Source organism: Nerophis ophidion, linkage group LG09 (assembly GCF_033978795.1).
Source record: "Nerophis ophidion isolate RoL-2023_Sa linkage group LG09, RoL_Noph_v1.0, whole genome shotgun sequence".
Lineage (NCBI taxonomy): Eukaryota > Metazoa > Chordata > Actinopteri > Syngnathiformes > Syngnathidae > Nerophis > Nerophis ophidion.
Window position 1 is genome coordinate 72,516,137 of NC_084619.1, and position 27,756 is coordinate 72,543,892.

At 41.2% G+C, this 27,756-nt stretch overlaps 1 protein-coding gene across 4 annotated transcripts in view; it reads left to right on the forward strand.

The window, feature by feature from the left end:
• Positions 1–27,756, forward strand: part of LOC133559717 (zinc finger MIZ domain-containing protein 1-like) — a 493,896-nt gene that overhangs the window by 370,939 nt on the left and 95,201 nt on the right. For all 4 annotated transcript variants that reach the window (XM_061911751.1, XM_061911754.1, XM_061911753.1 and 1 more), the window contains 2 exons: positions 7,414–7,527; positions 15,223–15,328. In XM_061911751.1, coding sequence (XP_061767735.1) covers positions 7,414–7,527; positions 15,223–15,328 — 220 coding nt within the window. The remainder of the gene's footprint in view (positions 1–7,413; positions 7,528–15,222; positions 15,329–27,756) is intronic.

The following is a 27,756-nucleotide window of genomic DNA, read 5'->3' on the forward strand; positions in this document are numbered from 1 at the left end:
TGGGCATTTCCGGATTACATAGCTGCAGCTTCTTCTAAGTGGAGTGGGCCATCAACCGCTGCACTGGGTCATAAAGAGTTCAAACAGAAAGTGTGCCTGGAGCGGTGTCAGGCTTGCCCCCTTTCTGCTTGTAGATCACGGGTCTCATGATAAGGTCTTTCCCGTGGCTGTCCAAGATCTGAGAAACCGACACCTCTACGGCGCATTCCATCGCACACAGTGGAGGTTTAACAAGTCTTTTGCTTGATAAGATCCAAGACAGCTTTTGTCTTCACCCGGGGCAACCTGAACTCATAACAAACAAGTTGTGTGATAAAATACATATAAAATTATTCTCACAATTCCCCTGCACGTTTTCGACCAATCATCAACATTTTTGACGATCATATTTTTTTTTAACAGCGCTCAGACGCAACCGTCTAAACCAGGGATTGCGGCATAGCTCGGTTGGTAGAGTGGCCGTGCCAGCAACTCGAGGTTTGCAGGTTCGATTCCCGCTTCCGCCATCCTAGTCACTGCCGTTGTGTCTTTGGGCAAGACACTTTTACTCACCTGCTCCCAGTGCCACCCACACTGGTTTAAATGTTACTTAGATATTGGGTTTCACTATGTAAAGCACTTTGAGTCACTAGAGAAAAGTGCTATATAAATATAATTCACCCAAAATGGGGCCCGCCAGCCAAATATTTTTCATATAACAGACAGAAACACCGAAAAGGTGTGTTATAAAGCTAAAGTACCAATGATTGTCACATTTTATACCCTTGATCAGGTGAGAGGAGCAGTGAGTGAATTAGTGAATTATATTTTATATAGCGCTTTTCTCTAGTGACTCAAAGCGCTTTACATAGTGAAACCCAATATCTAAGTTACATTTAAACCAGTGTGGGTGGCACCGGGAGCAGGTGGGTAAAGTGTCTTGCCCAAGGACACAACGGCAGTGACTAGAATGGCGGAAGCGGGAATCGAACCTGCAACCCTCAAGTTGCTAGCACGGCCACTCTACATACCGAGCTATGCCGCCCAGCAGTGGCCGCGCCCGGGATTAATTTTTGGTGATTTGTTATTGGGGCGGCATAGCTCGGTTGGTAGAGTGGACGTGCCAGCAACTTGAGGGTTGCAGGTTCGATCCCAGCTTGCACCATCCTAGTCACTGCCGTTGTGTCCTTGGGCAAGACACTTTACTTTACCCACCCACACTGGTTTTAAAATGTAACTTAGAAATTGGGTTTCACTATGTAAAGCGCTTTGAGTCACTTGAGAAAAGCGCTATATAAATATAATTCACTTCACTGCTTTGCTAGGGCGCCATCTTTTTTGACGAGTTTGATCGTCGCAAGTGCTGGGGGTATAAAATGTATTTCCCCGTTTTGTGCCTTGAACCGGAAGCATCCGTCCAAGTTGTCCCTTTGCACGGATAGAAAAGTACAACTTCAGCACAATTGATGATTACTATACCAACGGCCTTTAAGCATAAGACTTATGTGATAACTTACACATAATTTTTTTTTTTTTTTTTTTTTTTTGTGGCCCCAGGCAATTTTTTGGGGTCCAATAAGACTCTTTCAACATTGTTTTCTATGTTTCAACATTTGCACATGTTGGCCAGATGCTTTTCTCAGAATTTTTGTTTATATTTCGTCATTAATTACTTTTTTTTTCCCCAGCAAATTTCCCCGATAATAATTACATAGGAAAAATCAAAACACTTTTTCACAACTTTCACTTTTTCTCCGCAATTTTATTGCCACAAACACCCAAATACACTTTACATTGCATTTTTTGGCATCTAAAAAAAATCCCCGCGAGAGAATAGCTGTCAATGTTAAAAAATGTTTAATTTAAGATGGAAAAAAAAAACCTTCTTTTGTTCACTGTGTTAACATTTTAATATCTCCACATGGAGAATAGCCAGATGAGGTGTTTCGGGCATCTGGTCAGGATGCCACCCGAACGCCTCCCTAGGGAGGTGTTTAGGGCACGTCTGACCGGCAGGAGGCCACGGGGAAGACCCAGGACACGTTGGGAAGACTTGGTCTCCCGGCTGGCCTGGGAACGCCTCGGGATCCCCCGGGAAGAGCTGGACGAAGCGGCTGAGGAGAGGGAAGTCTGGGCTTCCCTGCTTAGGGTGCTGCCCCCGCGGCCCGACCTTGGATAAGCGGAAAAAGATGGGTGGATGGTGTTAAAATCTGCCACAAAATCAGGCGGTTTTTTTTAGCAGCGATCATGAAAATTGCCCGCAAAATCCTGAAGGGGCGTTTTACACTTGTCTGCATGCGGTACCTGTCACACAGTGCTTTCAACACGTAAACACCCTTTTTGAAAATTGCTTTGACCTCCCATTCCGTGTCGGTGCTTCTCACACTCGCCAGCGGCACGGGGGGAAAGGCGTGCACCCTTCCTGGCAGGAAGCGGCCTCTGTGTACAGTAAAGTGTGAAGTTGAAAAGTCTGCATTTTATACGCCATACCGCTGGGTTCTGTGTAAAAGGCATAGGTGCATGAATGCCTTCATTAAACATAACCCCTTTTACACAGGAGGCACTTTTTCTGTCACTATTCTGTCCAAACCGGGGATTCTCAAACTGTGGTGCAGGCTTCATCTAGTGGTACGCGTAAGAATCACTTGATTAAAGTGCTGTATTTTTTAAGTTAATCACCCCCTGGGAGGTGAGGGGAGCAGTGAGCAGCAGCGGTGGTCACGCCCGGGGAATATTTTTTGGTGATTTAACCCCCAATTCCAACCCTTGATGCTGAGTGCCAAGCAGGGAGGTAATGTGTCCCATTTTTATAGTCTTTGGTATGACTCGGCCGGGGTTTGAACTCTCAACCTACCCATTTTCTCGCTGCAACCACTAAATTGTAGGGAAAAAATATATTTTTACATATATTAGCCGTGCCAGACTATATCGTGCTGATATATATACATTGTGAAATAAGGTATTTACGAAGAAATATTTTTGCAAATGTTTCTTTACATACCTTAACTGTTTGTGACAGGGCAGTAAAACGGCTGATCAAACAAACAGAGGTCGTCGTCATGGACCCACTAGCTAGCTCTCCAATCAGCTAAACAGACTCAATAACTCCCCGGTGACGTGTCGGTGAATTTTACGAAACTGATTACAATACAAATAGAACGTGTTAGCATATTAGCGAATGCTAACGAAGCTAGCTTGATTATTACAGTAGCGCACGTGTGTTTCTGTATAGTATTTTTCAAGCCGTGTTTCTTTTAGTTCGTATTTGCAAACCTTACAAAATCTTATGTTTCTATTACAAACCCCGTTTCCATATGAGTTGGGAAATTGTGTTAGATGTAAATATAAACGGAATACAATGATTTGCAAATCCTTTTCAACCCATATTCAGTTGAATATGCTACAAAGACAACATATTTGATGTTCAAACTCATAAACTTTTTTTTTTGCAAATAACAATTAACTTAGAATTTCATGGCTGCAACACGTGCCAAAGTAGTTGGGAAAGGGCATGTTCACCACTGTGTTACATCACCTTTTCTTTTAACAACACTCAATAAACGTTTGGGAACTGAGGAAACTAATTGTTGAAGCTTTGAAAGTGGAATTCTTTCCCATTCTTGTTTTATGTCGAGCTTCAGTTGTTCAACAGTCCGCTGTCGTATTTTACGCTTCATAATGCGCCACACATTTTCCATGGGAGACAGGTCTGGACTGCAGGCGGGCCAGGAAAGTACCCGCACTCTTTTATTTACAAAGCCACGCTGTTGTAACACGTGTTGAATGTGGCTTGGCATTGTATTGCTGAAATAAGCAGGGGCGTCCATGAAAAAGACAGCGCTTAGTTGGCAGCATATGTTGTTCCAAAACCTGTATGTACCTTTCAGCATTAATGGTGCCTTCACAGATGTGTAAGTTACCCATGCCTTGGCCACTAATGCACCCCCATACCATCACACATGCTGGCTTTTGAACTTTGCGTCGATAACAGTCTGGATGGTTCGCTTCCCCTTTGGTCCGGATGACACGATGTCGAATATTTCCAAAAACAATTTGAAATGTGGACTCGTCAGACCACAGAACACTTTTCCACATTGCATCAGTCCATCTTAGATGATCTCGGGCCTAGAGAAGCCGGCGGCGTTTCTGGATGTTGTTGATAAATGGCTTTTGCTTTGCTTAGTAGAGCTGTAACTTGCACTTACAGATGTAGCAACCAACTGTATTTAGTGACAGTGGTTTTCTGAAGTGTTCCTGAGCCCGTGTGGTGATATCCTTTAGAGATTGATGTCGGTTTTTGGTACTGAGGGATCGAAGGTCACTGTCATTCAATGTTGTTTTCCGGCCATGCCGCTTACTTGGAGTGATTTCTCCAGATTCTCTGAACCTTTTGATGATATTATGGAGCGTAGATGTTGAAATCCCTAAATTTCTTGCAATTGCACTTTGAGAAACCTATGGCTCTAGAGCCAGATGACTGCATCTGGCTCACGGATAAATCTGAGCTGATATAAGCTTAACACGATAAAGTAATGAATAATTCCACTTGTAATAAGTGTTAAAAATAATGTTCAAAACATAAAACATTCTAATGCATTTTTAGTCCATCCATCCGTTTTCTACCGCACCTGTTCAAGAAGTTGCGTTAAGAAGTTATTTATTCATTATTGGTTAGTGTTGGGCTTGTCCTCCTGGGGGTTCTTCAGACCACCAAGAACCAACATGAGAGCCCGTTTCAGGGTTACACTATTGTTGTATTTTTCAATAAGTCTCTCAGTTGCTTTCCAGCAATTGTATTTTTCTCTTTCGTTCTCGCTCGTGCGCTGGCTCCAGCCCCCACCCCATCTCTCATCCTTGCTGCTGCTTAAAACAGAGCGACAGGTGATTAGATAACAAGGCCCAGGTGGGCCATCTATGCAGCTCTCGCTGATTTCGAGGCCGGTCCTGGCAACACCCCAGTTTGTTGCAGGCCTGCAGGCCACGCCCCCCGCCACAGTTAGCTTCAGAATAACAATGTTATTACAAAGAATAAGCGACCTATTATACTCTAGAAATGTTGGTCTCACTTAAAAATGCACGCGTTTAGTTGTGTTCAGTGTTAAGGAAAATATTATATGGCTCTTACGGAAATACATTTTCAAATATTTGGCTTTTTGGCTCTCTCAGACAAAAAGGTTCCCGACCCCTGCCCTACAAAATCTTATGTTTCTTTTAGTTCGTATTTGAAAACCTTACAAAATCTTATGTTTCTTTTAAAACTGGCAAAGGCAAGGGAGTCTGCTGCACGCACCAGGCTGCCAGGACCGAGGTCCTCGTCTCTTTATCCCGGACCAAGTCCGACCCGTGGGCTCTGTTGCAGTCTGGAGAGAAGCAAACGAGGGATTTAAGATCGGGGTACGGGGGTCTTGAGGGTGAGGACCGGCTGTTGCCAAGAGAGATGAACAAGAAACTAGGGCTGGGCGATATAACGATAACGATATATATCGCGATTGACGTGTGATCAATATCAATAGAAAATGGGGTCGATAGAACGTTCGATAATTTCACTGAGTTCTGTTAGAAGAAAATATTAAGAAACGCAGAGCCGGAACCGTTCTGGGGAGTGTAGGCAAACGAAGGGCTTCAGCCTCTCGACCTGTCACGGCCTAGCCTGAACCGCAAGGCATTCTGGGAAATGCTAACAAGGGGGGGGGGGGGCAACGATTGATTGATACTTTTATTAGTAGATTGCACAGTTCAGTACATATTCCGTACAATTGACCACTAAATGGTAACACCCCAATACGTTTTTCAACGAAACGGGAATATGAGCGCGGCAGCACGAGAGGAAATTGTAGTGAAGTGAATTATATTTATATAGCGCTTTTCTCTAGTGACTCAAAGCGCTTTACATAGTGAAACCCAATATCTAAGTTACATTCAAACCAGTGTGGGTGGCACTGGGAGCAGGTGGGTAAAGTGCCTTTGCCCAAGGACACAACGGCAGTGACTAGGATGGCGGAAGCGGGAATCGAACCTGCAACCCTCAAGTTGCTGGCACGGCCACTCTACCAACCGAGCTATACCGCCCCCACAAATAAATAAAAAAGGAACCGTCACGTCACCAGTTTGGCAGTATTTTGGATTGTTTAAGTCCGATACGAATCAGGGTGATACCGTCTGCAAACTTTGCAAGGTCGTAGTCTTGGAACACGACAAACTTATTTTACCACCTGAGCCGCTCTCACCCGCTGGAGTACAGCAGCAAACGGCCACAACATCGGCCGGTGCAAGTGGAACAGCACCGAAGCGGCAACAACAGACCACCATGGAGAGGCACTCGGCAGCAGTGCAATACGACAAAAATTCCAAACGTTATAAAGAAATAACGGATGCAGTGAGAGCATAGTTGAGAAGTCTGGGTAAGCATTTATTTATCAATCACTCAATCAATCAATGTTTACTTATATAGCCCTAAATCACTAGTGTCTCAAAGGGCTGCACAAACCACTACGACATCCTCGGTAGGCCCACATAAGGGCAAGGAAAAACTCACACCCAGTGGGACGTCGGTGACAATGATGACTATGAGAACCTTGGAGAGGAGGAAAGCAATGGATGTCGAGCGGGTCTAACATGATACTGTGAAAGTTCAATCCACAATGGATCCAACACAGTCGCGAGAGTCCAGTCCAAAGCGGATCCAACACAGCAGCGAGAGTCCCGTTCACAGCGGAGCCAGCAGGAAACCATCCCAAGCGGAGGCGGATCAGAATCGCGGAGATGTCCCCAGCCGATACACAGGCAAGCAGTACATGGCCACCGGATCGGACCGGACCCCCTCCACAAGGGAGAGTGGGACATAGGAGAAAAAGAAAAGAAACGGCAGATCAACTGGTCTAAAAAGGGAGTCTATTTAAAGGCTAGAGTATACAAATGAGTTTGAACATGCGTCTGAACCTCGAATTTTATAAGGTAATGATCGGACAATACTTTAGTATTAATGTCAATATTTGCACATCGACCAGTATTTTCATTTATTTGACAGTTTTTCTTAATGCTGACCTCGTTCTAAAGCTTAAAGGTTATATATTTAAAATAAAATTATTTAAATTCAGCCTTTTTTCCCTTGGTCTTTATTTAGAATTTTTTTTTTTTTAATCGATAATTATCGATATCGACTGATATGAAACACTTATATCGTGATATATTTTTTTGTCATATCGCCCAGCCCTACAAGAAACTCTGGCTTCTTCCCCACGATGCGGCACAATAAGCGCCGACTGGGCGTACGTCGGACGTGGTCCAGGTCCTCCGAACACAAGACCTCAATTTAAAGACGCTGTGCAACTATTTGCCTGCAGCGTTTTTTCGTACAATTTTCACTTCATGGGAAGAAAAAGGATGATTTTTGTTGTTGTTGTCGTTGCTAATGGTTTGCTTGTGTTTGTGCAGCACTTACAGAACCCGGCCAACTTCCACTCGGCGGCCACGGAGCTGCTGGACTGGTGCGGAGATCCCCGGGCCTTCCAGCGACCTTTTGAGCAAAGCCTCATGGGATGTCTGACGGTATGCAAACATTTTTTTTTTGTAGTTGGGGGTGCTTTTAAAGGCAGATCATAATTGTTTGATGAGTACATGAGTCTCTGGGGGCTTTGAGTGAAGTGATATCGTGAGAAGGAGAACATGACACCGCAACACTGAGCTCTGTTGATTTGTCATCATTACATCAACAAACCAAAAATGTGGTTCCTTCTCAGTATATATTTCTCAAGAACCAGTGTCCTGTGCAGTGGACATTTCTGGACAAACATAATGACAGGTTCCAACACTGATGACATCTATTAAACAGACAAGAAGCAAGGAGTCATGCAGAGACAGAGTTCAATTATGCTCAAGAACCAGAGTCCTCTGCAGTGGACATTTCTGGACAAACATAGTGACAGTTTCCAACACTGATGACATCTGTTAAACAGACAAGAAGCAAGGAATCATGCAGAGACAGAGTTCAATTATGCTCAAGAACCAGTGTCGTCTGCAGTGGACAATTCTGGACAAACATAATGACAGGTTCCAACACTGATGACATCTATTAAACAGACAAGAAGCAAGGAATCGTGCAGAGACAGAGTTCAATTATGCTCAAGAACCAGTGTCGTCTGCAGTGGACAATTCTGGACAAACATAATGACAGGTTCCAACACTGATGACATCTATTAAACAGACAAGAAGCAAGGAATCGTGCAGAGACAGAGTTCAATTATGCTCAAGAACCAGTGTCCTCTGCAGTGGACATTTCTGGACAAACATAATGACAGGTTCCAACACTGATGACATCTGTTAAACAGACAAGAAGCAAGGAATCATGCAGAGACAGAGTTCAATTATGCTCAAGAACCAGTGTCGTCTGCAGTGGACAATTCTGGACAAACATAATGACAGGTTCCAACACTGATGACATCTATTAAACAGACAAGAAGCAAGGAATCGTGCAGAGACAGAGTTCAATTATGCTCAAGAACCAGTGTCGTCTGCAGTGGACAATTCTGGACAAACATAATGACAGGTTCCAACACTGATGACATCTATTAAACAGACAAGAAGCAAGGAATCGTGCAGAGACAAGAGTTCAATTATGCTCAAGAACCAGTGTCCTCTGCAGTGGACATTTCTGGACAAACATAATGACAGGTTCCAACACTGATGACATCTATTAAACAGACAAGACGCAAGGAATCATGCAGAGACAGAGTTCAATTATGCTCAAGAACCAGTGTCCTCTGCAGTGGACATTTCTGGACAAACATAATGACAGGTTCCAACACTGATGACATCTATTAAACAGACAAGAAGCAAGGAATCGTGCAGAGACAGAGTTCAATTATGCTCAAGAACCAGTGTCCTCTGCAGTGGACATTTCTGGACAAACATAATGACAGGTTCCAACACTGATGACATCTATTAAACAGACAAGAAGCAAGGAATCATGCAGAGACCGAGTTCAATTATGCTCAAGAACCAGTGTCCTCTGCAGTGGAGATTTCTGGACAAACATAATGACAGGTTCCAACACTGATGACATCTATTAAACAGACAAGAAGCAAGGAATCGTGCAGAGACAGAGTTCAATTATGCTCAAGAACCAGTGTCCTCTGCAGTGGATATTTCTGGACAAACATAATGACAGGTTCCAACACTGAAGACATCTGTTAAACAGACAAGAAGCAAGGAATCATGCAGAGACAGAGTTCAATTATGCTCAAGAACCAGTGTCCTCTGCAGTGGACATTTCTGGACAAACATAATGACAGGTTCCAACAATGATTGCATCTATTAAACAGACAAGAAGCAAGGAATCATGCAGAGACAGAGTTCAATTATGCTCAAGAACCAGTGTCCTCTGCAGTGGACATTGCCGGACAAACATAATGACAGGTCCCAACACTGATGACATCTATTAAACAGACAAGAAGCAAGGAATCCTGCAGAGACAGAGTTCAATTATGCTCAAGAACCAGTGTCCTCTGCAGTGGACATTTCCGGACAAACATAGTGACAGGTTCCAACACTGATGACATCTATTAAACAGACAAGAAGCAAGGAATCCTGCAGAGACAGAGTTCAATTATGCTCAAGAACCAGTGTCCTCTGCAGTGGACATTTCTGGACAAACATAATGACAGGTTCCAACACTGAAGACATGTATTAAACAGACAAGAAGCAAGGAGTCGTGCAGAGACAGAGTTCAATTATGCTCAATGAGGAGAGACGTTTTTGGGCTGTACTCAGACTACACTCTCAGATAACAGTCCCACGTGCTTTCTATATTTATTCGGCAGGTCCCTGGTTACATCACTGAAGTTGCTTCTTAGGGAGGGGAGGGGGGGGGGGGGGGTGTAATTCCACAATATATCATTATTCAGAAATGCAAATGTGCTGACTCTCGTGATATCGCCCTGTATCTGCTCTGTCCGCGTCACGGCGCTAGATGTTCTGGACACAAACAACACTGATACGGAACGATATCCCTTTGCACGGATAGAAAAGTGCAACGCAGCACAATTGATCATAACCATAGCAACAGCCTTTAAGTATAAGAGTTGTGTGATAATTTACACATAATTATTCTAACGCATAACAATTTGTAGCTCTAAAAAAAAACAGTTTCTCAGGACGATATATAGTACAAGCCAAAAGTTTGGACACAGCTTAGCTTATTTTATTTTCAAGGGGTGAGATTAAATATTATGTTGGATTCACTATGAACTGGACTCTCACTATCATGTTGGATCCACTATGGACTGGAATCTCACTATTATGCTAGATCCACTATGGACTGGACTCTCACAATATTATGTTAGATCTACTATTGAACTGGACTCTCACTATTATGTTAGATCCACTATGGACTGGACTCTCACTATTATGTTGGATCCACTATGGACTGGACTCTCACTATTATGTTAGATCCACTATGGACTGGACTCTCACTATTATGTTAGATCCACTATGGACTGGACTCTCACTATTATGCTAGATCCACTATGGACTGGACTCTCACTATTATGTTAGATCCACTATGGACTGGACTGTCACTATTATGTTAGATCCACTATGGACTGGACTCTCACTATTATACTAGATCCACTATGGACCGGATTTCTCAATTTAACGTTAGATGCACTATGGACTGGATTTCACAATATTATGTTAGATCCACAATGGACTGGATTTCACAATATTATGTTAGATCCACAATGGACTGGATTTCACAGTATTATGTTAGATCCACAATGGACTGGATTTCACAATATTATGTTAGATCCACTATGGACTGGACTCTCACTATTATGTTAGATCCACTATGGACTGGACTCTCACTATTATGTTAGATCCACTATAGACTGGACTCTCACTATTATGTTAGATCCACTATGGACTGGACTCTCACTATTATGTTAGATCCACTATGGACTGGACTCTCACTATTATGTTGAATCCACTATGGACTGGACTGTCACTATTATGTTAGATCCACTATTGACTGGACTCTCACTATTATGTTAGATCCACTATGGACTGGACTCTCACAATATTATGTTAGATCTACTATGGACTGGACTCTCACTATTATGTTAGATCCACTATGGACTGGACTCTCACTATTATGTTAGATCCACTATGGACTGGACTCTCACTTCTATGTTAGATCCACTATGGACTGGACTCTCACTATTATGTTAGATCCACTATGGACTGGACTCTCACTATTATGTTAGATCCACTATGGACTGGACTCTCACTATTATGTTAGATCCACTATGGACTGGACTTTCACAATATTATGTTAGATCCACTATGGACTGGACTTTCACTATTATGTTAAATCCACTATGGACTGGACTTTCACAATATTATGTTAGATTCACTATGGACTGGACTCTCACTATTATGTTAGATCCACTATGGACTGGACTTTCACAATATTATGTTACATCCACTATGGACCGGACTCTCACTATTATGTTAGATCCAATATGGACTGGATTTCACAACATTATGTTAGATCCACTATGGACTGGACTCTCAGAATATTATGTTAGATCCACAATGGACTGGGTTTCATAATATTATGTTCGATCCACTATGGACTGGATTTCACAATATTATGTTAAATCCATTATGGACTGAACTCTCACTATTATGTTAGATCCACTATGGACTGGATTTCATAATATTATGTTCGATCCACTATGGACTGGATTTCATAATATTATGTTCGATCCACTATGGACTGGATTTCACAATATTATGTTAAATCCATTATGGACTGGACTCTCACTATTATGTTAGATCCACTATGGACTGGATTTCATAATATTATGTTCGATCCACTATGGACTGGATTTCACAATATTATGTTAGATCCACTATGGACTGGATTTCATAATATTATGTTAGATCCACTATGGACTGGATTTCACTATATTATGTTAGACCCACTCTACGTCCATTGCACCGGTCTCCCCTGGAGAGGGGGGGATTATCCATACTTGCAGTCCTCTCCAAGGTTTCTCATAGTCATTCTCATCGACGTCCCACTGGGTTGTGAGTTTTTCCTTGCCCTTATGTGGGCGCCATATAAATAAACATTGATTGATTGATGGCTCTCTTAAAATAAATAGTCTGGAAGTCGGTGCAGAACATTACTGTTGATACTGTTCTCCGGCTGTCACTCCGAGAGTGTGATATCAACACACGTGTGTGGAAATGATACGGAGAACGAGTCTTTAATGCCTTTGGTGGAGCGTTCCCCTCATGCATCTCAGAGATCAGGCTGATAGAGCATTGTTCTATCACAAGTGGTAGCGTGAGCAAACAGATAAAGGCTCATTAATGACAATAAAAGCCTCTTAGAGGCTGATAAAGAAGCGTACAATGCAGCCCGGCACTGAGATCCCACTCAGCGTGGAGCTCCTCCATCTGCTAAATTGCTTCATTACACTCCCACCGCAAACAGCTCCTTATCAGGAGAATTACAGCCAGCACGTGCGACAATCTGCCCGGGAGTCGCTCTCCCTCGCCGCTGTCCGAGCTGGGGGGGGAATATTGCCGTATTTTTCCGACTATAAATCGTATTTTTTTTCATAGTTTGGATGCGACGTATACTCCGGAGCGACTTATGTGTGAAATTAATAACACATTACCGTAAAATATCCATCCATTTCCTACCGCTTATTCCCTTTTGGGGTCGCGGGGGGGCGCTGGCGCCTATCTCAGCTACAATCGAGCAGAAGGCGGTGTACACCCTGGACAAGTCGCCACCTCAAAATATCAAATAATATTATTTATCTCATTCCCGGAAGAGACGAAGAAAATGTCAACAATGGTCACATGCACCTCAACCCATAGGAGGGTCATGGCAGAAGTGCATTGTGGGTAATGGGACGCTAACTGCTATCATACTTGCCAACCTTGAGACCTCCGATTTTGGGGGGTGGAGGGGGGTGGGAAAGGTTGGGGGGCGTGGTTAAGAGGGGAGGAGTATATTTACAGCTAGAATTCACCAAGTCAAGTATTTCATATATATATATATATATATATATATATATATATATATATATATATATTTGTGTGTGTATGTATGTGTGCAAATTATATATAGAAATATATACAAACATTATATACTGTATATGTAATTATATATACATGTATAGAGAGAGTAAGAGTGTATATATACATATATGTGTGTATGTATATGTGTACAAACATATATATATACATATATATATATATATATATATATATACATATATATATATAAAACGTGTGTATGTATGTGTATGTACAGTATATGTGTGAAAGTATATATATTTATATATATATATATGTGTGTGCGTGTGTGTGTGTATGTATATGTGTGCAAATTATATATATAAATATATACAAACATGATATACTGTATATGTATTTATATATACATGTATAGAGAGAGTAAGAGTGTATATATATATATACATATATATGTGTGTGTATGTATATGTGTACAAATTATATACATGTATATATATATATATATATATATATATATATAACGTCTGTATATACAGTATATGTGTGAAAGTATATATATTTATATATATATACACACATTATATATATAGTATATATAATGTTGTTGATAAAAAACAATTATTTTAATAATTAAATATGGTCATTTTAAATGAATTATTAAGATAATTTAAAATTAATTACTTCAAATATGTTTATTTTAATGTATAATTCTATGGCTGGATGTAATAAGAAATCAGAAAAAATACAAATAAAAATACAATTAATGTGGATGTTTTTAGCAAAATATAGTAATAATGTATTTTTTTTTTTTTAATTAATAAATATACTTAGTTTTAGTTAGGATAAACATAATAATACAATTTATCTCTAGTCTGGATGATTTAGTTCTTGTCACCCTGTTGTCGTCCCGTCTCTTCCCCAAGGATGGCTCCATGAGCTGGGCAAACGCCTGAAGATGTCCTACGTCAGTGGTCCCCAACCTTTTTGTAACTGCTGGTCAAATTAAAACTCTGCTATGCAAAACAAAACCCATTTATCAACAACACCCAGAAACGCCGCCGGCTTCGCTGGGCCCGAGCTCATCTAAGATGGACTGATGCAAAGTGGAAAAGTGTTCTGTGGTCTGACGAGGCCACATTTCAAATTATATTTGGAAACTGGCGACGTGGTGTCCACCGGAACAAAGAGGAAAATAACCATCCGGATTGTTCTAGGCGCAAAGTTCAAAAGCCAGCATTTGTGATGGTATGGGGGTGTATTAGTGCACAAGGCATGGGTAACTTACACAGGCACCATTAATGCCTGTGTAGGTTTTGGAGCAACATATGTTGTCATCCAAGCAACGTTATCATGGACGCCCGTGCTTATTTCAGCAAGACAATGCCAAGCCACGTGTTACAACAGCGTGGCTTTGTAAAAAAAAAAGAGTGCAGGTATTTTCCTGGCCCGCCTGCAGTCCAGACCTGTCTCCCATTAAAAATGTGTGGCGCATTATGAAGCGTAAAATACGACAGCGGAGACCCCGGACTGTTGAACGACTGAAGCTCTACATAAAACAAGAATGGGAAAGAATTCCACTTTCAAAGATTCAACAATTAGTTTCCTCAGTTCCCAAACGTTTATTGAGTGTTGTTAAAAGAAAAGGTGATGTAACACAGTGGTGAACATGCCCTTTCCCAACTACTTTGGCACGTGTTGCAGCCGTGAAATTCCAAGTTAATTATAATATGAGTTTGAACATCAAATATGTTGTCTTTGTGGTGCATTCAATTGAATATGGGTTGAAAAGGATTTGCAAATCATTGTATTCTGTTTATATTTACATCTAACACAATTTCACAACTCATATGGAAACGGGGTTTGTAATAGCGGCGAGGCTTGTAAACACAATTTGTTGCTTGCCACTTAAATCATAACAATTAGCAGAGAGACAGCTCTTATCGCCAAACACTCTGAAGTTGAGGTACCACTACACTTCTAAAGCTGTTAATACCAATGTTCTTCACCCAGGCGCTAATTGCAGACCTTCTGGAGACCACACACATGCACACTCAGCACTTCATTGACTAAAAGAACGGCAGCGGCGCTCCAGCCTGTGCAAAATTGAGCCATGAATTTAAAAAAAATAATAATAAATTCCTTAATTGCTTTGATTATTAAAAAGCGCCTTCTTCTTCTTCTTTGTTTCAGGTGGTAAGTCGCGTGGCAGCCCAGCAGGGCTTTGACCTGGACCTGGGCTACCGGTTGCTGGCTGTGTGTGCCGCCAACAGGGACAAATTCACCCCCAAATCTGCCGGTAAGAGAGAATGTTTTCCGGGTCATTTAGTAGGAGATGGTACTAAAATCACGCACTGGACCATGACTGCATGTTAACAAATAGGGGATGTTTTATCCATATGCAGGAACCCAAGTACTGTATTAGTCCTGCAATTCTTACTAGAACAGGCTCACTTCTTGTTTTTTCTTCTTTTTTCCATACGTTGATAAACTTTTGTTTTGCTCACATGCTACCTGAATATCCTGGTAAATTTATATTTATATACAAGTATATATATTATGTTATATCATTTTTATATATATATATATATATATATATATATATAATATGTATGTGTATATATATATATATATATTTATAAATATAAATATAATGAATATATATATATATATATATATATATATATATGCATTATATTTGTATATATATGCATTATATATTACACTATATATATCCATCCATCCATTTTCTACCGCTTATTCCCTTTGGGGTCGCGGGGGGTGCTGGTGCGTATCTCAGCTGCAATTGGGCGGAAGGCGGTGTACACCCTAGACAAATCGCCACCTCATCACATATATATATATATATAAATATATATATATATACACATACATATTATATATATATATATATATATATATATATATATATATATATATATAAATATATATATACATGTATATATATATATATATATATATATATATATGCATTATATATTACACTATATATATCCATCCATCCATTTTCTACCGCTTATTCCCTTTGGGGTTGCGGGGGGTGCTGGTGCCTATCTCAGCTGCAATTGGGCGGAAGGCGGGGTACACCCTAGACAAATCGCCACCTCATCACAGATATATGTATATGTATATATATATATATATATATATATATATATATATATATGTATATACACATACATATTATATATATATATATATATATATATATATATATATATATGTATATACACATACATATTATATATATATATATATTTTATATATTTATTATCCATCCATCTTCTTCCGCTTATCCGAGGTCGGGTCGCGGGGGCAGCAGCCTAAGCAGGGAAGAGCATCACTCCAGCAGCGAATTGATTACGGAATTTACAGATCAAATTTGTGCTGCTGAGTTTAACCGTTCACGAGGTTCCATCCGTCCATCCGTCCATCTTCTTCTGCTTCCCCGAGGTGGGGTCGCGGGGGCAGCAGCCTAAGCAGGGAAGCCCAGACTTCCCTCTCCCCATCCACTCTTCCCGGGGAATCCCAAGGCATTCCCAGGCCAGCCAGGAGACATAGTCTTCCCAACGTGTCCTGGGTCTTCCCCGTGGCCTCCTACCGTCATACTTTTTACGGCCTCCCACTGTCATATTTGTTGCGGCAGTGTTTTTCGACGTTTTTTTTTTTTTTTTCCATTTAAGAATACGAAGACACACCACCAGCAGAACCCTGCTTTGTGTTAGCAAGCATTGATCGATTAAAACTTGTATTAGTAGATTGCACAGTACAGTACATATACCGTACAATTGACCACTAAATAGTAACACCCCAATAAGTTGTTCAACTTGTTTAAGTCCGGGTCCACGTTAATCAATTCAAGGCTGTTTAAGTTGTCGCTACCCTCCTTTGTGGTGACATTGTTGATTGTCACGTCATGTGCGGATGTACTCTGCGTAAGTTTTTGCTGTCGTCCAGCATTCCGTTTCTGTTTACTTTGTAGCCAGGTCAGTTTTGATATCCTTTTGCATACCTTTTTCTTTCCCTTTTTGTTAATTTTTGGTTCATAACTTTTTGCCCGCACGCCGTGGTCTGCATATCGATATCCTCGTCTCACCCCGACACATTTTGACTTCTACAAAGCAATGAACTACCCGCTGCCACCTACTGACATGGAGTATTACACACCACAGACACTAAACGGCGGCACATTGTTTGCAGATTATAATTATTGATATGCAAAAAAATATTTTTGGGACCAATTACTGTATGTCCTTGAATTACTGCCGGGGCATTAATTAATTTAAAACCTTTTCTCACTCCGGCACTTACCAAAGGCATGCGGTAAATTTAGGCCTGCGCTTATAAATTTGAGTGTGATGTAAGGATACCATCATGAAAAGCACATTTAATAAAAAAACGTTATTACGGTCGTACCTTTACTTATAAATGAAGTCCATGCGCAGCTCCTTCTGATCAAACGCATTGATAACTTGTTTATGGAAGTCTTCCTTATCTTTCTTCAGTTTTAAAAGTCTCTCTGTCTCGATGGAGATCTTCCTTGATTGAAAGTCCAGATTAGAAAACTGTTTTTATTTTAAATATGTAATCCTCCATGTTGAACTTTCACAGTATCATGTTAGACCCGCTCGACATCCATTGCTTTCGGTCCCATGAGGGGCGGGGGGGTGGTCCTCTCCAAGGTTTCTCATGGTCATCATTGTCACTGTCACCGACGTCCCATTGGGTGTGAGTTATTCCTTGCCTTTATGTGGTTTCTACCGAGGATGTCGTTGTGGTTCGTAGAGCCCTTTGAGACACTGGTGATTTAGGGCTATATAAATAAACATTGATTGATGTTAAAAGTGCAAGCGAGAGGAAAAAATAAACGATCGCTGCTCACTCTTACTGCTTGTTGTCACTTCTTCTGCAGCCGAGTAGTCACCAGGAGGCGGGAGTCATTTAATGACTCATATTTGACACACGCAGCTACGGTATATTAATAAAACATAGCCGTTTACTGTTCTTTTTAGCATATTCAATAGCTTGGACCTTAAATCCTACTGAATAGCTTTTAATCTTCTTCCCTTTATGCGATTTCAAATGATTGAAATCAGCCTCCTCCATTTTGAAAACGATGACAGGTGAAGTGTCCCTCGTGACGTGACGAGTTTGACCCTGCAGAAATTCTAGTTATATTCTAATTATTTTGCAAAAATGAGTTTGACCCGGTGGAAATTCTAGACATGCGCTAATAAAAATAATTTTTTTGCGACCCGGCGTTAATCCTGAGCCGGCGGTAATGCTAAGCATGCGCTAATTATTTTGCAAAACGAGTTGACCCGGCAGTAATTCCAGTCAGGCGCATACTATATACCCGGCGGCAATTCAAGGAAATACGGTAGGTGAAGTTTTATAATTTCCCCTTGGCACACCAGACAATATCGCATATCACTGGTTGAACAACACTGTGTTACAGTGTACGAAACTGCATTTTATCTCCATTTTTCAGGCATGTTGACGCCACCAGCGCCACGTCCGTCTTTTCCATACACTTCAAAAATGTTGTTGTCTTTTGGTAATGCGTTTTTATTAGGGGTGGGCAAATTAATGCGTTAATTACGCGTTAACTCATCAATCTATTAACGCCGACAATTATTTTATCGCACATTTGCGTATGTTGTTTACATGCTTTTATTTTGTTAACGCCTTTTCTTAACAAGACGGCGTGGAGGGGCTCTTGGTAAAGATGGAACATTTGGCAAAAATACCGGACAATTCTGCAAATGTCATGGCTGGCTTACAGCGTGGTCACTCCGGGATCACTTACGACCGCCAGACAATTCTGAATGTGGATAGATCGGGCCGTTTTGGACTGAATGAGGCGTGCTTGCTAGAGCGGCTAGCTAGCATGGGAATACTTTGCCGGCTACATCTAGCGGCCTGTGAAGCAGCGGAGTATATGTGTTGTCTGTCTATTTATGAATAATGCAGACCAGGAGTGTTGGCTGAGTTCTTAACCTTTGCTTTCAGAGCGTGCATATCACAACATACAAGATGCCGTCATGGCGACACAACCTAGCATGCTCGTCACTCTTGTTGCATGCTGGGTAGGGTAGTTCTTTTTTTCCCTGGCTCATAACATCACAATATAGTACCATGTATATGCGTTCAGTTAATCAAAGCACCAAGCAAACAATCGGAAAATTCCCATCATATCAATTCCTAGATATGGTCATAATTATTTTAAGTGCACTACGCAGAATAATCACAACATTATTAATATTGCTACTACGGATAATTTGATCAAAAATTCCCTAAAACAGCCCACTACCTGTAATATAGGTTTTTTAAACATAAGACCGTGATAAAAAAAATGTTTCTGCTGTTACCTCAGAAATTGCCTGTTCAGATGTTATGATTGTGGCTCAGAGATTTGTATGTAGATTATATTTATTTTCCATAACAAACAGGATAACTTAAATACCCTGGCAGTGGCAATAAGCTTCAATGTTTGTATTTACATTTTTGGAGTTGATTTTCATCAAATATGCTATTTAACTGCTACTGTTTAACAAGGACTGATTTAAATTGTGTTTGCACAACAAATGTTTTGGCGCTTTTGTTCATGTGGGAGAATATTCCAATAAAGGTGCACTACACACTACTTTTGAAGTCATTATTGGGCTTTGCGTATACAATGCAGTTAATCGCGATTAATCGGAGAAATAGTGCAATTAACTTCGATTAAAATTTGTAATCGTTGCCCAGCCCTAGTTTTTATTTTTATTTTTTTAATTCAAGCAGTTTGACGCCGACCCTCTTTGCTCTCTTTGGGCTGAGGTTAGGAAGCAACTAAAGTGTGCAGGCAGACATCAGTGCACCATATCGATCATCTTGTTTCTCCGTCTCTGGTCCTGCACTGCTGGGATAATGTGATTGCCGTGTGGGCGGGGGGCCGGCCGTCTGTCTGCGGGCCGCCGGAGAATCTTGCTCAGGTCTGGCGATGATGGCTGCGATGTCTAATAGAACAGAACAGAACGCCGCGTCTTCAGGAAGGGGCTCTGTGGCCGTCACGTACAGTACGTGGGCGCAGACGTGATGGCGAATGGCGAACTGACTTTTTTTTACCGCTTGTTTTTTTTTTTTAACGGTCATTGCAGCACAATGCGGCGACGGAAGGATGTGCAAATGTGACACCCGAGAGTTTGTCCGGACTCAGGGGGGGGACGGGAGGAAGAGCAGGCAGACTCTTAAAAGTTGGAGATCAATCCCGCCGTCGCGTCCTCTAAGAGCCTCACTCCAGCAGCGAATTGATTACGGAATCCATCCATCCATCTTCTTCCGCTTATCCGAGGTCGGGTCGCGGGGGCAGCAACCTAAGCAGGGAAGCCCAGACTTTCCTCTCCCCAGCCACTTCGTCCGGCTCTTCCCGGGGGATCCCGAGGCGTTCCAGAAATCAATCAATCAATGTGAAGTGAAGTGGATTATATTTATATAGCGCTTTTCTCTAGTGACTCAAAGCGCTTTACATAGTGAAACCCAATATCTAAGTTACATTTAAACCAGTGTGGGTGGCACTGGGAGCAGGTGGGTAAAGTGTCTTGCCCAAGGACACAACGGCAGTGACTAGGATGGGGGAAGCGGGAATCGAACCTGCAACCCTCAAGTTGCTGGCACGGCCACTCTACCAACCGAGCTATACCGCCCCAATGTTTAATTATATATCCCTAAATCACAAGTGTCTCAAAGGGCTGCACAAACCACAACGACATCCTTTGTAGAGCCCACATAAGGGCAAGGAAGAACTCACACCCAGTGGGACGTCGGTGACAGTGACAATGATCCATCCATCCATCCATCCATCATCTTCCGCTTATCCGAGGTCGGGTCGCGGGGGCAACAGCCTAAGCAGGGAAGCCCAGACTTCCCTCTCCCCAGCCACTTCGTCTAGCTCTTCCCGGGGGATCCCGAGGCGTTCCCAGGCCAGCCGGGAGACATAGTCTTCCCAACGTGTCCTGGGTCTTCCCCGTGGCCTCCTACCGGTTGGACAATGATGACTATGAGAATTCTTAAAGAGGACCACATATGTGGATTATGCGTCCTCCTGCAGTAGCTGTCAAAAAAGGCAGCCGGCTTCTCTCTGAGACACTGGCGTCCACCGCAGCCATCCGACTTTGAGGTATGTCTTTACAATCTCAGTAAAACACTATTAAAACAATAAGCAGATAAGGGATCCTCCAGAATTATCCTAGTAAATGTGTCTAATTACATCTGAAACGGTCCAATTTCCGCCGCTTTGATTTTTATGTGCTTCACTCTCACTTTCCTCATCCACAAATCTTTCATCCTGGCTCAAATTAATGGGGAAATCGTGGCTTTCTCTGTCCGAATAGCTCTTGCTGCTGGAGGCTATGATTATAAACAATGTTCAGATGTGAGGAGCTCCACAACCCGTGACATCACGTGCACATCAATCAATCAATCAATCAATGTTTATTTATATAGCCCCAAATCACAAATGTCTCAAAGGACTGCACAAATCATTACGACTACAACATCCTCGGAAGAACCCACAAAAGGGCAAGGAAAACTCACACCCAGTGGGCAGGGAGAATTCACATTCAGTGGGACGCCAGTGACAATGCTGACTATGAGAAACCTTGGAGAGGACCTCAGATGTGGGCAACCCCCCCCCTCTAGGGGACCGAAAGCAATGGATGTCGAGCGGGTCTAACATGATACTGTGAAAGTTCAATCCATAGTGGCTCCAAGACAGCAGTGAGAGTCCCGTCCACAGGAAACCATCTCAAGCGGATCAGCAGCGTAGAGATGTCCCCAACCGATACACAGGCGAGCGGTCCATCCTGGGTCCCGACGAGCGGTCCATCCTGGGTCTCGACTCTGGACAGTCAGTACTTCATCCATGGTCATCGGACCGGACCCCCTCCACAAGGGAGGGGGGGACATAGGAGAAAGAAAAGAAGCGGCAGATCAACTGGTCTAAAAAGGAGGTCTATTTAAAGGCTAGAGTATACAGATGAGTTTTAAGATGAGACTTAAATGCTTCTACTGAGGTAGCATCTCGAACTGTTACCGGGAGGGCATTCCAGAGTACTGGAGCCCGAACGGAAAACGCTCTATAGCCCGCAGACTTTTTTTGAGCTCTAGGAATCACTAATAAGCCGGAGTCTTTTGAACGCAGATTTCTTGCCGGGACATACGGTACAATACAATCGGCAAGATAGGCTGGAGCTAGACATCGTCTGCTACTTCCGGTACAGGCATAGCTTTTTTATCAGCGACCAAAAGTTGCGAACTTTATCGTGGATGTTCTCTACTAAATCCTTTCAGCAAAAATATGGCAATATCGCGAAATGATCAAGTATGACACATAGAATGGACCTGCTTGTTTGTCTAATTTTGAACAGGTTTGTGCTGAAAACAAAGTTTCTTTGTACTTGTGCAATGCCAATAAACACCTCACCTATCCTATCCTATCCCAGTTTAAATTTCAGCAGGCCTTTAAATGCTTCTACTGAGGTAGCATCTCGAACTGTTACCGGGAGGGCATTCCAGAGTACTGGAGCCCGAATGGAAAACGCTCTATAGCCCGCAGACTTTTTTTGGGTTTTGGGAATCACTAATAAGCCGAAAATATTTTTGGTGGAAGATTTTGCAAATTTGGCGTTCGGGTGGCATCCTGACCAGATGCCCGAACCACCTCATCTGGCTCCTCTCCATGTGAAGGAGCAGCGGCTTTACTTTGAGTTCCTCCCGGATGGCAGAGCTTCTCACCCTATCTCTAAGGGAGAGACCCAAACTCATTTGGGCCGCTTGTACCCGTGATCTTATCCTTTCGGTCATGACCCAAAGCTCATGACCATAGGTGAGGATGGGAACGTAGATCGACCGGTAAATTGAGAGCTTTGCCTTCCGGCTCAGCTCCTTCTTCACCACAAGATGATACTTTACCGACGCTTAAAGAACGTTAGCGAGATGATTATTTACTGATGCTCAAAGGAAGTTAGCAAGATGCTACCTTGCCAATGTTTAAACAAATGGTATTTAGCAATATGTTACTTTCCTATCACTTTAGGAAGATAGCAGGATGCTACTTTACAAACACTCAAAGGAAGCTAGCAAGATGCAACTTCACAAACGCTCAAATTAAGTTAGCAGGATGCGACTTTACAAATGACCAAAGGAAGTTAGCAAGGTGCTACTTTACAAACGCTCAAAGGAAGCTAGCAAGATTCTTCTATACAAACGCTCAAATTTAGTTAGCAGGAGGCTAATTTACAAATGCTCAAAGGAACCTAGCAAGATGCTACTTCATATACGCTCAAATGAAGTTAGCAAGATGCTACTTCATATACGCTCAAATGAAGTTAGCAAGATGCTACTTTACCAACGTTTAAAAGAAGTTAGCAAGATGCTACTTTACCAACGTTTAAAAAAAGTTAGCGTGATGCTACTTTACCAACGTTTAAACGAAGTCAGCAAGATGTTACTTTACCAACATTTAAAAGAAGTTAGCATCTTAGCAAGATGCTACCTTACCAACGTTTAAAGTTAGTTAGGAAGATGCTACTTTACCAACATTTAAAATTAGTTAGCAAGATGCTACTTTACCAACGTTTGAAATTAGTTAGCAAGATGCTACTTTAACCAATGTTTAAAAGAAGTTAGCAAGATGCTACTTTACCAACGTTTGAAGAAGTTAACAAGATGCTGTTTTACCAATGTTTAAAAGAAGTTAGCAAGATGCTACTTTACCAATGTTATAAAAGAAGTTAGCAAGATGCTACTTTACCAACGTTTAAAATTAGTTAGCAAGATTCTACTTTACCAATGTTTAAAATTAGTTATCAAAATGCTACTTTACCAACGTTTAAAAGAGGTTAGCAGGATGCTACTTCATATACGCTCAAATTGAAGTTAGCAAGATGCTACTTTACCAACGTTTAAAAGAAGTTCGCAAGATGCTACTTTACCAACGTTTAAAAAAAGTTCGCAAGATGCTACTTTACCAACGTTTAAAAGAAGCTAGCAAGATGCTACTTTACCAACGTTTAAAATTAGTTAGCAAGATGCTACTTTACCAACGTTTAAAAGAAGCTAGCAAGATGCTACTTTACCAACGTTTAAAATTAGTTATCAATATGCTACTTTACCAATGTTTAAAATGAATTAGCAAGATGCTACGTTACCAACGTTTAAAAGAAGTTCGCAAGATGCTACTTTACTAACGTTTAAAAGAAGCTAGCAAGATGCTACTTTACCAACGTTTAAAATTAGTTTGCAAGATGCTACTTTACCATTGTTTAAAATTAGTTAGCAAAATGCTACTTTACCAACGTTTAAAATTAGTTAGCTAGATGCTACTTTACCAATGTTATAAAAGAAGCTAGCAAGATGCTACTTTACCAACGTTTAAAAGAAGCTAGCAAGATGCTACTTTACCAACGTTTAAAATTAGTTATCAATATGCTACTTTACCAATGTTTAAAATGAATTAGCAAGATGCTACGTTACCAACGTTTAAAAGAAGTTCGCAAGATGCTACTTTACTAACGTTTAAAAGAAGCTAGCAAGATGCTACTTTACCAACGTTTAAAATTAGTTTGCAAGATGCTACTTTACCATTGTTTAAAATTAGTTAGCAAAATGCTACTTTACCAACGTTTAAAATTAGTTAGCTAGATGCTACTTTACCAATGTTATAAAAGAAGTTAGCAAGATGCTACTTTACCAACGTTTAAAAGAAGTTACCAACATGCTACTTTACCAACGTTTAAAAGAAGTTCGCAAGATGCTACTTTACCAACGTTTAAAAAAAGTTCGCAAGATGCTACTTTACCAACGTTTAAAAGAAGCTAGCAAGATGCTACTTTACCAACGTTTAAAATTAGTTAGCAAGATGCTACTTTACCAACGTTTAAAAGAAGCTAGCAAGATGCTACTTTACCAACGTTTAAAATTAGTTATCAATATGCTACTTTACCAATGTTTAAAATGAATTAGCAAGATGCTACGTTACCAACGTTTAAAAGAAGTTCGCAAGATGCTACTTTACTAACGTTTAAAAGAAGCTAGCAAGATGCTACTTTACCAACGTTTAAAATTAGTTTGCAAGATGCTACTTTACCATTGTTTAAAATTAGTTAGCAAAATGCTACTTTACCAACGTTTAAAATTAGTTAGCTAGATGCTACTTTACCAATGTTATAAAAGAAGCTAGCAAGATGCTACTTTACCAACGTTTAAAAGAAGCTAGCAAGATGCTACTTTACCAACGTTTAAAATTAGTTATCAATATGCTACTTTACCAATGTTTAAAATGAATTAGCAAGATGCTACGTTACCAACGTTTAAAAGAAGTTCGCAAGATGCTACTTTACTAACGTTTAAAAGAAGCTAGCAAGATGCTACTTTACCAACGTTTAAAATTAGTTTGCAAGATGCTACTTTACCATTGTTTAAAATTAGTTAGCAAAATGCTACTTTACCAACGTTTAAAATTAGTTAGCTAGATGCTACTTTACCAATGTTATAAAAGAAGTTAGCAAGATGCTACTTTACCAACGTTTAAAAGAAGTTACCAACATGCTACTTTACCAACGTTTAAAAGAAGTTCGCAAGATGCTACTTTACCAACGTTTAAAATTAGTTTGCAAGATGCTACTTTACCATTGTTTAAAATTAGTTAGCAAGATGCTACTTTACCAACGTTTAAAATTAGTTAGCAAGATGCTACTTTACCAACGTTTAAAAGAAGCTAGCAAGATGCTACTTTACCAACGTTTAAAATTAGTTATCAATATGCTACTTTACCAATGTTTAAAATGAATTAGCAAGATGCTACGTTACCAACGTTTAAAAGAAGTTCGCAAGATGCTACTTTACTAACGTTTAAAAGAAGTTAGCAAGATGCTACTTTACCAACATTTAAAATGAGTTAGCAAGACAAGACTTGACAGTCGCTGAAATGCTACTTCCCGCTGGGTCAGTGTGGCTGCATGGCGTGCTCTGAGTTGGCGTGGTTGAGCTAAACAAGCAGTCAGCTGTGTCAACAGTGACAGAAAACTTCCAGGGCGCGGCTGCAGAAAAACATTTTCACACACACACACACACACACACACACACACACAACAGCAAACAAAGTGGTTGTTGCAGCTCACAGCTCCCGGAATTCAGCAGGAAGTGGGTGGAAGGATGATGAACTGATTCTCCATACTTGTCTTTCTTCGGGATGCCTTCGATAATTGTTACTGAGAAAAGGGGATACAGGCTTTTCATGTTTGACCTCTGGTTTTTCCCCGACTGCTGTGAGATTTGGGGCTTGGAAATGCAAACATGAGAAAACAAGTTATTGTTTCTAAGAAAACAGTAGTCAGAGCGCATGTGTGTGTGTGTGTGTGCGTGTGTGTGTGTGTGTGAGCATGTTGCAGAACAACAATAGCAGTCGTCCGAAGTGCGCCCCGGAGACCACATTTAGCCTGCAGATTGTTTTTTTATTGGTCCATTGACATATTTTGGCGATACAATTAACTGCAATTTTTTTTTGTGTCATTTTGAAGTGAAGTGAAGTGGATTGTATTTATATAGCGCTTTTCTCTCGTGACTCAAAGCGCTTTTACATCGTGAAACCCAATATCTAAGTTACATTTTAAGCAGTGTGGGTGACACTGGGAGCAGTTGGGTGAAGTGTCTTGCCCAAGGACACAACGGCAGTGAACAGGATGGGGGAAGCGGGGATCGAACCTGGAACCCTCAAGTTGCTACCAACCGAGCTATGCTTTGCATTTCGTTCACAACATAAGAAGGTCTTATCTTTGTCCATGTGATGTCAGATGAAACACAAATTGAGCCACAGTACCCAGCAATATATTTGAAGGAGAAGGGGGCTTTTAATGGCAGGAACACCATACCTACTGCCGAGCATGGTGGTGGTAGTATTATGCTCTGGGCCTGTTTTGCTGCCAATGGAACTGCTGCTTTACAGAGAGTCAATGGGACGAATAAAAATGAGGATTACCTCCAAATTCTTCAGGACAGCCTTCAATCATCAGGGTCTTGGGCGCAGTTGGGTGTTCCAACAGGACGATGACCCCAAACTCATGTCAAAAAGTGGTAAAGGAATCGCCAAATTGGGATAAAACTAATGGAATGAAAAGAAAGGTCTTCCCAAAGTCCTGACTTAAACAATGCTGAAGAAACAAGTCCATGTCCGAAGACCAACAAATTTAGCTGAACTGCACCAATTCTGCCAGGAGGAGTGGTCAAAAATTCAAGAAGAAGCTGTGGGGATGGCTACTAAAAGTGCCTTATTAGATAGATTAGATAGTACTTTATTTATTCCATCAGGAGAGTTCCTTCAGGAAAATTAAAATTTTCAGCACAATCCCATTCAAGATCAGACAAACATTACAGGGAGACAGAACAGGATCTCTGACGGGTCTGCCGGCTTCCAGCGCCCCTTACAAAAAAGATGAGATACAGGTAAACAAGGGGTGGGGATGGGAGAAAAAAAAATAGAAGATTAAAATAAAATAAAAATAAAAATAAATCGGTCTTAGCCTGGGCCCTGGGGAGGGGGTGCAGACTGAGGCCAAGGGGGAAAAAAAAACAACAACTCATAGCCATAGAACTATTATTGCAGTGAAACAAATATTAACATTGCTGTACGTATACTTTTGACCCAGTGGATTTGCTCACATTTTC